Here is a 14,130-nt window from a genome sequence, read left to right as displayed (position 1 = left end):
CGCTGATCTGATTTGCTGTGATGACACGATTTCTCAAGGCCAAGGTACGGATAAATCGATCCTGGGCTTGAGTTGTCGCCCTTGGTCGACCTGAGCGTGGTCTGTCCTGTACAGATTGTGTATCACGGTATCTGGACCATAGCCTGCTTATGACAGACTGAGAAACATTCATCGTCCGCGCCACAACCGCCTGTGTTGTGCCGATCTGTAGCATGCCAAGGGCACGTAACCTTTCATTTTGGGTAAGCCGACGCATATCAAAATTTGTTTTCTGGTCACTAAAACAATTAAACTGATGTTTCCACCCTGGAATTCAATGCCACAATGACTGTAACATTCAAAGTCAGAGTCGTGCAAATCTTGGGTTGGACCCCCATGATGATCCCAAGCATCACATGCATTCCATGCGGTAGCTATTGGTGCGTTTGGGCGTCACATGTAACTGGAAATGTTTCTTCTGTTAGGTTCTATAGTGACTTTTTTCGTAGTCATTTGCATATTTTAGTATTATGCCCCCAAAATCAAATATCCACTACTTTTTTTGAATAGTATATAATGTCGTCACCCTTTCCGTCAGTTAGTGAACACACTACATCTGATCATTGTACGTCCACATTAATAATTTGGACGTATATTGTCGTTGCCCCTGTCTGTGTGTATGTGCGTGTTTGTATATGGTGTATATCGAGAACACATATCTGAATACACACCTTCTAATCACGGACCTGTGTCAACCAAGGACTTTTTGAACTAAATCCAGGGCCCTTTTTCACGACAACTTAAATCTCTTAAAATCGATTGTAACTTAAAATTTGACTAGAACTTAAGATAAACCATACATGTATTCACTATAATCATTTTCATTAGGTTTTAATATAAGTTACAATCGACTTTAAGTTAAGTCAGCTACTACCCTGTCAACTTCATCAGACGTCTGTTGTTTGGTAGACCCAACAGAATGATTACGACAATACTATATACTGAAAAACACTGGAAAACAGCCGAAAAACACTGGAAAACCACCGGAAAACACCGGACAAACACTAAATACCGGAAAACACACTAAATACCGGAAAATACCCTAAATAGGTAACCCTTAGACTGGCACCCTAAATAAGTAACTCGGAGGCTGGTCCTTTTTTTTATTGGGTTAGGTTTAAGAATTTGGGCGAGAGGTTAAGTCTCCACATAAGCACTGACCTAGGATGATGAAAAATTAGTTCGTGATATTTCCTAGTTTTATTAAAAATACATACAATTACATTAGATTTATATACAAAGGCGATTTCACTCTTTTTTTTGGTGTTTGTGGCGTTGATGGTCTTCCTTGGATGATGGTTCTGGTATTCTGGTATTTTTGTTTCTGAAGAAAAAAGAAAATAAATTTGAGGATCTCGGAGGAGAGCCACATTAGTGTGTTTCCTACTACGAATTGGATTTTCTAAAAAAAATCGTGTTTGTTCACATCCCCTGGTTAGGGCTAGGGATTCTTATATCTAGTTGATTTTATTTACTAACGGTTAGGGATAGGATTTGATATATGGCTTGTTTTGGGTTAGGGTGGAGACTGGTCTTATTTAATCTAATTTACTGTGCACTAGGATGTCGTTCAGATTTTTATTTTTAGAATATGCAATTATAAGTTTCTGTTTGAATATTTTCGGGTGATTTTCTTGGAGATCAGTATAGTGTTTTCTGATGATTTGGGATGCTTTTGCTGCTGTTGCGCTAAATGGAACTACAACTAGATCTGCTAGGCAGATATTAAAGCTTTCATATTCACGGTCAGTTTCTGTCACATGTCATGGGTTATGTAAAGAATCTCAACAAGGAAAAGGAATTATTAAAATCGATCAAAACTCGAAGTTATATACGTATATATATTGAGTAACAGTGCATCCGGGAAAAAAAATCTGGAAAATTAAAGGGAAATAACTCAGACTTGTATTGCTGTAATCGTATTGACTCCCGTTCCAGAAGTTTAAAATATGGATCTAGATGTTTAAAAACGGGACAGATGAGATAATGAAATGAAAATATCGGGAAATAACTCAAAAATGGCAGGAAGATTGTGTCGTGGAAATGAAATGAAATGGGGATTAACGTCCTACTGTTCTGCTCCGAACAGAGCTAATGAAGACGAGCATACGCCATACAGTGTGCTATGAGGGAAAAATTGCCCGGACAGTGGCACTACGGCCTACTCTTATATGGAATTCCAACTGTCAGGGATCTTTTACGTGCACGCCAATGTATACACAGGACCGTTAATTTTCGTCCCATCCGAACGACTAGACAGGGGGAACAGCGCTGGGAAATCTAGATGAACTTTCTCGGCCAATTCAGGGATCGAACATCCGACCTCCAGGCTAGCGAGCCAACGTCTTACCCACTTAGACACCGGGATCCCCTTGTGTCGTGGAATTGCATGGTTATTAATATGGAATGAAATAGGCTTTAACGTCCTGCTGTTCTGCTTCTACTGGGCTAATTAAGACAGGCACACGCTATACAGAATGCTATGAGGGAAATTTTGCCCGGGCAGCGGCACTATGGCCTACTCTTATATCGAATTCCAACTGCCAATTGATCTTTTTCTTGGACACCAATTTATAGAAGGGTCCTCAGTTGATCAGCCCATCCGAACGATTAGACAGCTATTCTTGTCAGGGCCTCCGTTCTGTACCACTAACAAGGCGAAACGACGCTGGAAAATGCTGATATTTATGCGTATATATAGTGAGTAATATTGCACCCGGGGAAAAAATATTGGAAAATAAAGGGAAATAACTGAGACCTGTATTGCTGTAATCGAATTGACTCCCCGTTCCAGAAGTTTAAAATACGGATCATTTCATTATTTTATTTTAAAACTTTAAAGATATTTCTATAGTTCAAAGAGCTAGAATAAAGTCACCTGGCTGGGACATCAGGTGTTTCCATATATCAGACAAAATCAAAACCATGCTATGGACAAAATTGCGCAAACATGAAACCCCAAAAATGTCTGAAACTGTTCAAAATACATGTATAACATATTGAATAGTCCTTATGTCGGAGGTTTACTTTTCCCCCACCAGATTACGACACTTACGATGTTCAGTCTAATATCCCCAGACCACTTGAATTAGGTTAAATGGTGAATTATCAACATAATTAACGGCGATGGCTTTATGATCTGAATATCTGTTTACGTTTTAAATTTTAGATTGCTAAGATTTAACGTAACAAGTAATGAAACGGACTGATCGAGTCAACTAATAGACTGCTAAAATATAACAAGAACCATTCCCGCTGACCAAAAGGTAATCTAAAAATAAAACGATATTGCTGAGACCGTATTGCTGGAATCAGATTTACTTTCCGTTGCAAAAAATCGATCAAGTCGTTTAAAACCCAGAAGCATCAGAAAATGAGTAGAAAATGGTTGGAAAAATGCCGAGAAAATATCGAACAATAAACTGACATAACTTGTAATGAATCTTATATTTTTGGAATCGGATTGACCTCAGCTATTCGAATATTTAGATCAAGTTTGTAAGTTTTAAAATTTAACATAAAAAAATGTCATGCAATCAATGCGGATTTTTTCACTCGTAAATAGCCTTGTCGAGTTAAATGAATCAATTTACTTTCATTCCAAATATCATGAAAATCGTGCTTTGATCCCTCATTTCTCCAAGGGGAGATAAGTTAGAAAATTTCTAAAGACATCGTTTAAATTAAATGAATCAGGTCTACTTTTATTCTAAATTTCATGAAAATCGTGCTAATATTAAGGAAGTTGTCATATTCGTTTTTACTTCCTAAATAATATGTCAATGACGTAATTTTTGAAGTTCGGAAATAGCAGATTTAAATTAAATGTTTCAGAGTACCCAAAGAAATATTAATATCTAAAATAGGTGAAATATTTCCAAAGTTACAGCTATGTAGGTTAATTCTTTCGTCATTAACATTTGGTGATTTTGGATTTGTAAAGCGTTTCGAAAAAATGTATTCAAGAGTCAACATCCATTCTGGGAGACAAGTTAAAGATTTAGAAAGATGCAAAGATTAGATTCTTGGAGGGGGATCACGTGGCTAAGTGGGTAAGACGCTAGCTCGCTAGCCTGGAGGTTGGGTGTTCGATCCCTGCATTGGCCGAGAAAGTTCATCCAGATTTTCCGGCGTGGTTCTCCCTTGTCAGTGTTGCAGGACGGAGGGGCTGACAAGGAAAGCTGTCTAGTCGTTCGGATGGGACGAAAAACCGAGGTCCCGTGTACAAATTGGCGTGCACGTAAAAGATCCCTTGGCAGTTGGAATTCGATATAAGAGTAGGCCGTAGTGCCGCTGTCCGGGCAAAATTTCCCTCATAGCACACTGTATGGCGTATGCCCGTCTTCATTAGCCCAGGTTAGGAGCAGAACAGTAGGACGTTAAACCCCATTTCATTTCATTTCATTTCAGATTCTTGGATATAAGCTTGAGAGAATCATAAGAAAGAAATTGTCCTGTAAACAACTTTGTCGGCAAGAAAAACGTCAAAGTGGAAATTCGAAATTTTGAAATACCAAACATTCGTGCCTGAGTCGGGCTATCCAGAAATGTAATAATTTCGGTCATAGGAGACGGATTCTTTAAACCACGACCTATTGTTTATGTCTTCAAGCCCATTAATGTGGATTTTTCACTATTTTCCATCATTTGCCAGAAATAAAAATTCTAAACCCTATATTTTATGGGCTTTCCTTCAAGAATTTGGAAAAAATAATTCCCTTGTCTGTAAGTAAAACATCAAAAATGCCTTAGAGACTTTTCACGTTTCAAGATTGTGGCACTTTCAGTTGTATAGATAGACTTCATATTTTGTGTATGCATCAGGAATTCCTCAGCTAGTACAGAAAAAAATTTCAAGGCAATCTGGCCTATATTTCGTCGATTTGATCCTTATTTTCATCAAGGGGAGATAATTTAGAAAATTTCTAATGACATCTTTCAAGTCGCATCGGTAAGATCTACTTACATACTAAATTTCATGAAAATCGTGCAACTATTAAAGAAGTTGTCAAGTTGATCTCAATTTCCGGTTCGAAATCCCAGCGACGAATATTCGAAATTCGAAAATCCGAAATTGCAGATTTAAAGTAAATGTTTCAAACTACTCAAAGAAAAAAAGAATTAGTAAAATAGGTCAAATAGTCACAAAGTTACAGAAATGTAGGTCAAATGCATTGGTTCGTAAAATTCGGTGATTTCGGATTCGAAAAACGTTTAGAAAATATATTTAATCAACGTTCGCACCCCATTTTTTTTTGGGGGGGGGGGTTAGGTCAAAGATTCAGAAAGATCCTATGGTTAGATAAAGAATCTCAACAAGATAAAAAAAACCCCAATTAAAATCGGTCAAAAACTCGCGCGAAGTTAATGCGATTTTTCACTCGTAAACAACTCTGTCGGCACGAAAAACGTCAAAGGCAAAATTCGAAATTGTGACATTTTCAAATACCATAGATTGGACCCTGATCCCGGCTATTCAGAAATGTATTCATTTTCAAAATAGGAGACGTATTCTCCAAACTACGGCCTGTTGTTTTCATTTTCATGTCCGTTATCGTCGATTTTTCACTTTTTCTCATATTCAGTTTAAAATGGTGACTATAACTGCCGACACCTCTTTAGGGGCACAAAATCGGAATGGAGGAGGGGGGGGGGGTCTAGGTGTGAGCGGTTAGAATTTACATATCACATTCACAGGATAAATAAGTTGATAAGCCGAGTTTTATTACTGCTGACAAATTTATTAAAATTAACTGTTCAAACTGGATACATACAAAGTTTACATCATATCATGTTCTTCTTAAGTACTCAAATACTTGAAGCTTATGTAACCTTCATTTTAAATGCTCAAATACTAGTCACTACCGGATAGGTATTACTTAGATACTTAGATTTCTACCACATCTGTGAATCAACCGTCACATCATAAATTATGTAGACGTCATAAATAACAAACGTATGTGACTGTTAAGACGAAGTAACTGCAACCAATACTCAGGGTCTAAAATAAGATACGTTTACCGCTGATATCGTCACATCATCATAATCTAATTGTGAGTCCATAGAAACATATTGACGTCACCTGACCGAAGAAATATCTTGTACCGTTAGTCGGCCGGCATAAACACTAAATGCTAAGTGGCAACCATTACTCTGTATACAACATCACCAAGCCCAGATAGTTTACCAAATAAGATCAATGCAAACTAGTTAAAACAGTTATATTTAATAGATAATGTCACCGTGAAAACTCTAACTTTATCACGCACAAAAATTCTATGGCTCCTCCATTTTAGCCCGGGAAAAACGTTGTGCGCTGAGTACTCCTTGATATGCTAGAGCTTACCAAATCAGCTTAAATTAATAATAAATGACCTAATTCATACTAAATGAAATATGATAACCTATTACAAATTAACCTAAAGGTATATATATATGTAACAAAGTAATATTAATTAGATATAAAGTAGAGCGGTTTTGTATTTTAAAGAAAAAGGAACCTTTTCTCTTTAAACATGTTTTTGTTTTCTTTACTGATACTGAACGAACATGAGTGCAGACAGGCTTTAAAGTCGCACAGAATCACGAATCACGTGATTGGCTGATAGAATATAAAAGATTAGACGAGACTTACCTGTAAGTTGAAGTCTGATCAGAATTCTATCAGCCAATCTTTAGTGATGAGGGATTAAGTGCCCTCCACTAATGAATGATTATATGGGTAACAATTTTCCCTTCCCTGCATTACACTTAATCCTCTGTCAAGCACACATGTTGTCAAAGACTGATTGGAGCATGCGTATTGCTATCTCACTTAATCCCTCATCACTAAAGATTGGCTGATAGAATTCTGATCAGACTTCAACTTACAGGTAAGTCTCGTCTAATCTTTTATACTATAAGTAACAAGATATACGTCCATTGTTTTGTTATTTTCTAATAAATAAAATGTGAATTCATTGTAAATCGACTTTTCCCAACGGACGTCGGCAATACCGAAGAATGGACGATATTCAACAAATATGCAATTCATTCGAGAATTTTAGACACTATACTCAGATTCTAAATCTGAACATAGTTTCTAAAATTGGGAGACAGAAATTAAATATTTCACACAAAAACAAACGCCTTAAGTTTTCTAATTACAAGACATGAAAAGTAAACGGCATTGCATTACTGCTCACCCGTAAGTTACTAGACGGTAAAGTGGTAATTTGGCGTAAAATCTAAATGCCTTGAATAATTAAACACTCTGTTCATTTCTTGACAACGTCCGGGAAAATAAACGCCTTGTCTAAAAACTAAACCCCTTTCAAATCTAAATGGTTGTGTTCATTTCTAAAAAAACATCCCGAGAAACTGGATGGTCGTAAAGCAGACGATCGTTGTCAAAAGTAAACGGTATTTCTTAATCTACACAGTAGCACAAACTGGGCGGTTTTTGGTTTGTTGTTGTCTGTTAGTTGTATTTTACGTCCGCTTCCACCGCAGACAATAACATGTTATGTATACAAGGTGCAATAATTTACAATGTGATTAGTGAAAAAGGGGATAATTAGGTTTTTATATATATGTACAGAAGACAAAAAATAATAGCAGAGACATGAGATAACAGGTGCAAAGAATAAAAAGGTGCCAGTAGACGTTTACAAAACAGACGAATTTGTAACAAAACAGACATGAATGTGGACGAACATTTGGGCAGGGACAAACATTTAGACATAGTATGTACACACACACACACACACACACACACATATATATATATATGGGGTCTCGTTGTGAAGTGTTCCAGTGGGGCATCATTAATATGGGGCATATATATTATATACATATATATACCCCACAATTTTGATGCCCCATTTTGTTTGTAAAATAACAGAATTATGTTATAGATGCTTACATATATACCCCACAATTTTGATGCCCTATTTTGTTTGTAAAAAAACAGAATTATGTTATAGATGCTTATGGGGCATATAATTTCTATACCCAATAAATTAAACACTAAATGTTCGTCTGTAAGCATCCAGAAGCACCCACGGGCGGGTTCCGAGGTTAGGTATTCTTGAAGTATATCGACCCCGGGAAGTCACCAGGTGCCCTCTAAATTCACTCTCGATGGCCGCAAGTGGGTGAAATCGCAAGTGGGTGAAATCGAGCTATGTTGTACGAAAAGACCACTTGGAATGAACGGAAGTGGATTTTGAGAACATATCCTGATGCACAAGGACCAATAGCTGCAGGGCTATTTTCCCAGAGCTCCGACACAAAGTGGGTCCCATAGTTTAAAGCCCCCACCTCGGTCCATTGGGGCTCCGGTGCCCCCAAAATCCCTTTTTTAATCATTTTTTCTAATAATTTTTTTAGATCATCCGGAGAACTAGTCCTCATGGCTACCCCCCCCCCCCCCTAAATCGACTCTTGCGTATTGCGTGGTGCATTTGAAATGTTTCCCCAGTGCCCGGAAATGGGTCGAAATGACCTACAGTGGTCATTTGACCTAGACCTCTCAGGGTCAAAACAAGGTCACCACACAACTCCCAGGGGTCGATTTAGTTTAAGAGGCTGCGACTTCAAGATGTAGATATTACGTAGTGACCCTGTAAATTTCAGGTTCATAGCTTCAACCAAAATGAAATACAACCATATTCATTTGGGCAAAATGGGGTCTTTTTTTCGCCCAACTGAGGAGGGTTGGATTTCCTTTTGGTTGCAGCTAGCAGCCTGAAATTTTAACACCACCTTCCTATAGATATCACGTAGTGACCCAGAAAATTTCAGGTTCTTAGCTTCAGCCAAAATGAAATGCAAGCATTCTCAATTGAGCGAAAAACCATGCACTATGTGTAGAGAGGTTTTCATTGAAAAAAATGTCATTGTTACTGTCACCCAGGAATACATGGACGATTCTCTGATTGCACATTCATGCCTCCAATATTTAAAAAAACAAGCAGGGGTGATACATGAGAATAGCCCGAAAAGGCATGGGATTGCCAAAGAATGCAGAACTGAACACCACTGCCTTTGTCACTTCGAATCATACTATCCCCTTGAAATGTTAATATGTTCCCCAACAGACTCTGCAGAGGTACCTACCCCAATTCCAGCTTCCTGACATTAATAGAATTCAATACAGAGCATTACACACATGAAATTTGCCATATTTAGACATGTATTGAATCCATATCTTCATTTGTCTTAATCTAGTCAGCTGAAATTTATACAGCTTCCTAGCTCCCAAATTAAGCAAAAAGGTCAGTGGTGGTATGTCGCAAAGAAGTGATCAGTTAGGAATGTCATAGCTGCAAAATCTCCATTTGCACTCAGGCCAGCAAACTTCAATTTTCACGGGGATCTTTCATAATATATACGGGAAGATTATATCAAATTTTAGTCTCCCGGCACCAAAATCGCACGGTGGCACCTTTTTTTTTTATTTCAATTCCCCCTCCCTAAAATAAAAGAGTGTTTAATGCAAGTGTTAAAAGTTTTAATAAAAGGGTTGCATAAAAGTCACAGGTCAAATTAGCAGCCATAATAAACTTATCTCATTTGCTTGCGCGTAGGGGTCTTTTAGCAATGCAAGAAAACCGGGGGACCATAAAAAAACACACAGGAAACTCTACTCATGTGCAGTCTTGGTTTCGAAAACCATGCCACTGTACTCAATTATAGACTAAATAATCTAAAGCGAGCACTTTAAGACCACAAAACCACACACATGGAAATCGAATAGATGGGATTAGAATCAGAACCAAACTGTTAGATCTGAATTATTTTATTTAAAAATTAAAATATAAAAAAAAATTGTTATAGTAGGTCATGACGGGCAACTCTACTTGACTGAATTACAGACTTTATGATCTAAAGAGCACACCTAAAGACTACTCAACCACCCACAAGGAAACCAATTAGATAGGTTAGAATCAGAACCAGACTGTCAGATCTAAATCATTTCATTTAAAAATCAAAATACAAAACAACATTTTTACGGTAGGCCATTTCATAACTAACATGTAATTTCAATAATATGAATTAAATGTAGTTTCAAGAAATTTATTCTGATCATCAGACCAGGGTTTTCTTGGTATCTTCTTAACAGGCTTTGCTAAAATAAAAAAAGAATTTTAGTTTTAAGACAGATAATAAACAGCATAATTTTAAATAAAAGAAACCAAAATCTTCCGTATCAGATTGGATGGTTAATATTTTCTCATGTTATTATTTGTTTCACATTAATACCAGATTACTATTCCCAATATGCCAGAAACTGAAAAAATTTGCCAATAACACACACATCTATGTATGGACAAGCCAACAGTGAGGCTGATGTCCCCCGTCGAAATCACAAAATAAATAGATGACACATATTAATTAATTGCACATTTATTTTTTTCAAAAGTATCGAGCAATCAAACTACACACTAAGTTTCATCACTCTCTATCAGATAGAATCAAGATTATCTTGTCCCAAAGCATCAACCAATGAAATTGATTAGCTCTGCTTAGCTTTAGCTTGAAATGTTAATCATTGTAATCAGTCAAGACATTCACCTAATGAACATCTACATCAGGTTTAAACATTGTTCCTCAATTAAAAGCAGAGTTTTTATGTTCCAAAGTCGACCAATCAAACTGCTTATCGCTCCTTGGCCCAGGCAGTAAATTCACACAATCGAACTTAGTCAAGTCGCTCTCACTTCATTATAACCAAAGTTGTCGTGCCCCTGAAGCATCAACCAATCAGATTTCTTATCTCTGCCTACCGTAAGCAGGCAATGTTCATCATCGAACTCCATCAAGGGATTCACCTAATGGATGCCTACACCAAGTTTGAACATTCTACCTCAATTAGAAGGAGAGTTATTGTGTTCCAAAGTCTCGACCAATCAAATTGCTTATCGCTCTGCTTACCCTTAGCAGAAAAATGTCATTATCGAACTTAGTCAAAGTATTGATGTAATAAAGCTATACACCAAGTTTCATCAGTCTCACTTAATTAGAACTATGGTGTCCCAAAGCATCAACCAATCAAATTGCTTATCTCTGCTTACCCTAAGCAGAAAATGCTCATCTTCGAACTCCATGAAGGCATTGACCCAATAAACACCTACACCAAGTTTAAACATTCTAGCTCAATAAGAAAGAGAGTTATTGTGTTCCAAAATCTTGGCCAATCAAATTTTGCTTATCGCTCTGCTTACCCCCTGAGCAGAAAATGCTCATTGTCGACCTTAGTCAAGGTATTGATGTAATGAAACTATACACTAAGTTTCATCTCTCTCACTTAATTAGAACTAAAGTTATCGTGTCCCAAAGCATCAACCAATCAAATTGCTTATCTCCACTTACCCAAAGCGGAACAGGACCTAATAAACACCTACACCGAGTTTGAAAATTCTAGCTGAATTACTAGCTGAATTAAAAAGAGAGTTATTGTGTCCCAAAAAGTGTGACTGACAGACGTACGAACTCATTTTAATAGTCCCCTGCTTTCTTCCATATTATTCCTTTTTCCGATCTGACATAGGGTTCCTGAATGATAAGCAAAAAATATATTTTACATTCTGATAAGAAGAAAGCTAAACTCGAATTTGAACAGTTCTTGGAAGAAAATGTTAAACAAAGCCATACATGTACATGTATATCAATTTTCATGAAAGCGCATCCAATACAAAACCAATTTTAAATGAAACCGCATACCTATTTCCTCTAACACTGTTTCCTTTGTTGCATTTTCATTAGCACAATAATCTGTCTTTTGACTGCCCAGAGACAATGGAATTTCTGAAATAAAAATTGCATTTTAGTTAAGTAAAAATTTACCCCAAACTTTGATGATTATGTATAGTAACAGACAACAGCACAACTGGCAGCAAATGTACTCCGTCTCATATTATTTTCTGGAGTAAACAGTAAGGATAGAAGTATAGCATTTGTAACTAATACAATTAGTTTGAATTATAGAGGGGGTAATTACACATACAAAACTTGTTTGTGGGGGGAGGGGGGGGGGTAGCAAAAATGAAACCGACCCACACACGCATGAGTCAATAGATTATTGAGGAGTCTTGTTTCGTTACTGAATGCCTAAAAGATTTTACTAATTTGAGCTTTAATAAACTGCTGTGTATTGTGATATCCAATGAAATGAAATGAAATATACATGTATTAAGTATTTGGGATTTTTGTTTACCTCATCTATTCATTTTGTTGCTGATGCATAATTTGGAGATCGACTGTACTTATTTTGAGACCAGACTATATATTTGCCCCTTCGCCCACCCAACATTTATGCCCGCGTTTAAAGGGATTTAAAAACAGAAATCATAAACTAACCTTCAAAATCAATTGAAGTTAGATCTCGCCCTTGAAATTATGCAGTGTTCCATTTTCAAGAGCTATCAAGGCTTGAATATCGGTATGTATTGCCACAGTGTGGCCCATGTGAACTGCAACCAGTTTAAATTCCAAGTCATTTCAAGGAGCTGTAAAAGTAAAATGAAGAGGAATAAATAAATAAAATGAGCAAATTGTTAAAGAAGAGACATGAAACAATGTTGATGTTCTACTTTTCGGCACGCTACTCCAATGTCGCGCTTCATCCAACAAATCTTTAAAAATAACATAAAAACTGTAGTTAAGACTAAGAGGTTAGGAACTTAGGGTATCCTATAATATAATCTGCAGTGGATCAACCCAGAAGTAACTGTCACTGCCATAGCAGTCATGTTGGGCAATTTGGACTACTCAAGCATGGATTTTTTTCAGCCCTACTTAAATTTACATGAGTAAATGAAATAAATTGAAAAGCAATAGAGTTTAACGTCTTATCATTTTGCTTCGTCTGTACTAATGAAGACGGACAAGGGGAAACGTTGCAGGAAAATCTTGGGCATTTACTAAGGCTTCACAAGGATCGAACCCTTAGGTTTAGCGAGCCAGTGTCTGTGTCTGTGTCGTACTCACATAGCCACCACGGCTCCTATGAATTAATAAAAAAAATAATTCATGCTTTGTTTCAACTTGTGTATACTTATACTTATACAGGTGATACTTTTAAATGAGATCTTAATTGGAGGTCCATAAATCCACAATAAGTACTAGATATTTAATTAAGCTTTCATATGTATTACATATGAAAGCTTATTGTTTCTGTTAAGATTATTATTATTATTATTATTATTATTATTTTTTTTTTTTGTGTTTTTCCTGCAAAATTATATCTCAGAATCTAACCGTGGGATCTTTCTGAAACTTTGACCTACCCCCCCCCCCCAAGAATGGGTGGTGGCTTTGGAATAGGTATGTTTTCAAAACGTTTTACACATCCGAAATCACCGAATTTTACGAACGAATGCATTTGACCTACATTGCTGTAACTTTGTGACTTTTTGAACTATTTTACTAAAAAAATATTCTTTGAGTACCTTGCATCATTTATTTCAAATCTGCTATTTCGGATTTTCGAATTTCAAAAATTCGTCGCTGTGACTTCGAACCGGAAGTTAAAATCAACTTGACAACTTCTTTAATAGTTGCACGATTTTCATGAAATTCAGTATATAAGTAGATCTTACCGATACAACTTGAAAAATGTCATTAGAAATTTTCTGTATTATCTCCCCTTGATGAAATTAAGGATCAAAGTTTTAAAAAAAATCAACGAAATATAGGTCCGATTGCCTTGAAATTGTATTTCTTTACTAGTTACGACACTACTGATTCGTACACTAAAAATGGAGTTTGTAGCCCAAACCGGAAGTGCCACCATCTTGAAATGTGAAATATCGCTAAGGCTTTTTTGATATTTTACTTACAGACAAGGGGATTATATTTTCCAAATCCTTGAAGGAAAGCCCATAAAATGTAGGCAGTAGAATTTTGATTTAGGTCAACTGATGGACGCCATTTTGAATTGAAAATGAAAAATAGTGAAAAATCCACATTAATGGGCTTGAAAACATACACAATTGGTCGTGACTTAGAGAATGTGTCTCCTATTACCGAAATTATTACATTTCAGGATAGCCTGGATCATGGTCGAGTGTTTGGTATTTGAATATTTCAAAAATTCGAATTTCTCCT

General features: G+C 36.6%; 1 protein-coding gene across 2 annotated transcripts in view; it reads left to right on the top strand.

Annotated features, from left to right (window-relative positions):
- The window catches only part of LOC126814503 (E3 ubiquitin-protein ligase RNF31), a 384,135-nt gene that overhangs the window by 323,646 nt on the left and 46,359 nt on the right, over positions 1-14,130 (top strand). The window contains exon 19 of one of the 2 annotated variants that reach the window (XM_050539679.2): positions 4,450-4,685. The exons of the other annotated variant lie outside the window; for it this stretch is intronic. Within the exon in view, the coding sequence (XP_050395636.1) occupies positions 4,450-4,548 (99 nt within the window). The 3' untranslated portion in view covers positions 4,549-4,685. Of the gene's footprint in view, positions 1-4,449; positions 4,686-14,130 lie in introns of those variants that run through there. 2 annotated transcript variants of the gene reach the window in all.

The sequence above is a fragment of the Patella vulgata genome, chromosome 3 (genome assembly GCF_932274485.2).
Source record: "Patella vulgata chromosome 3, xgPatVulg1.2, whole genome shotgun sequence".
NCBI classification, from domain to species: domain Eukaryota; kingdom Metazoa; phylum Mollusca; class Gastropoda; family Patellidae; genus Patella; species Patella vulgata.
The sequence above is the reverse complement of the archived record's forward strand: the minus strand, read 5'-3'. Positions and strand labels throughout refer to the sequence as shown.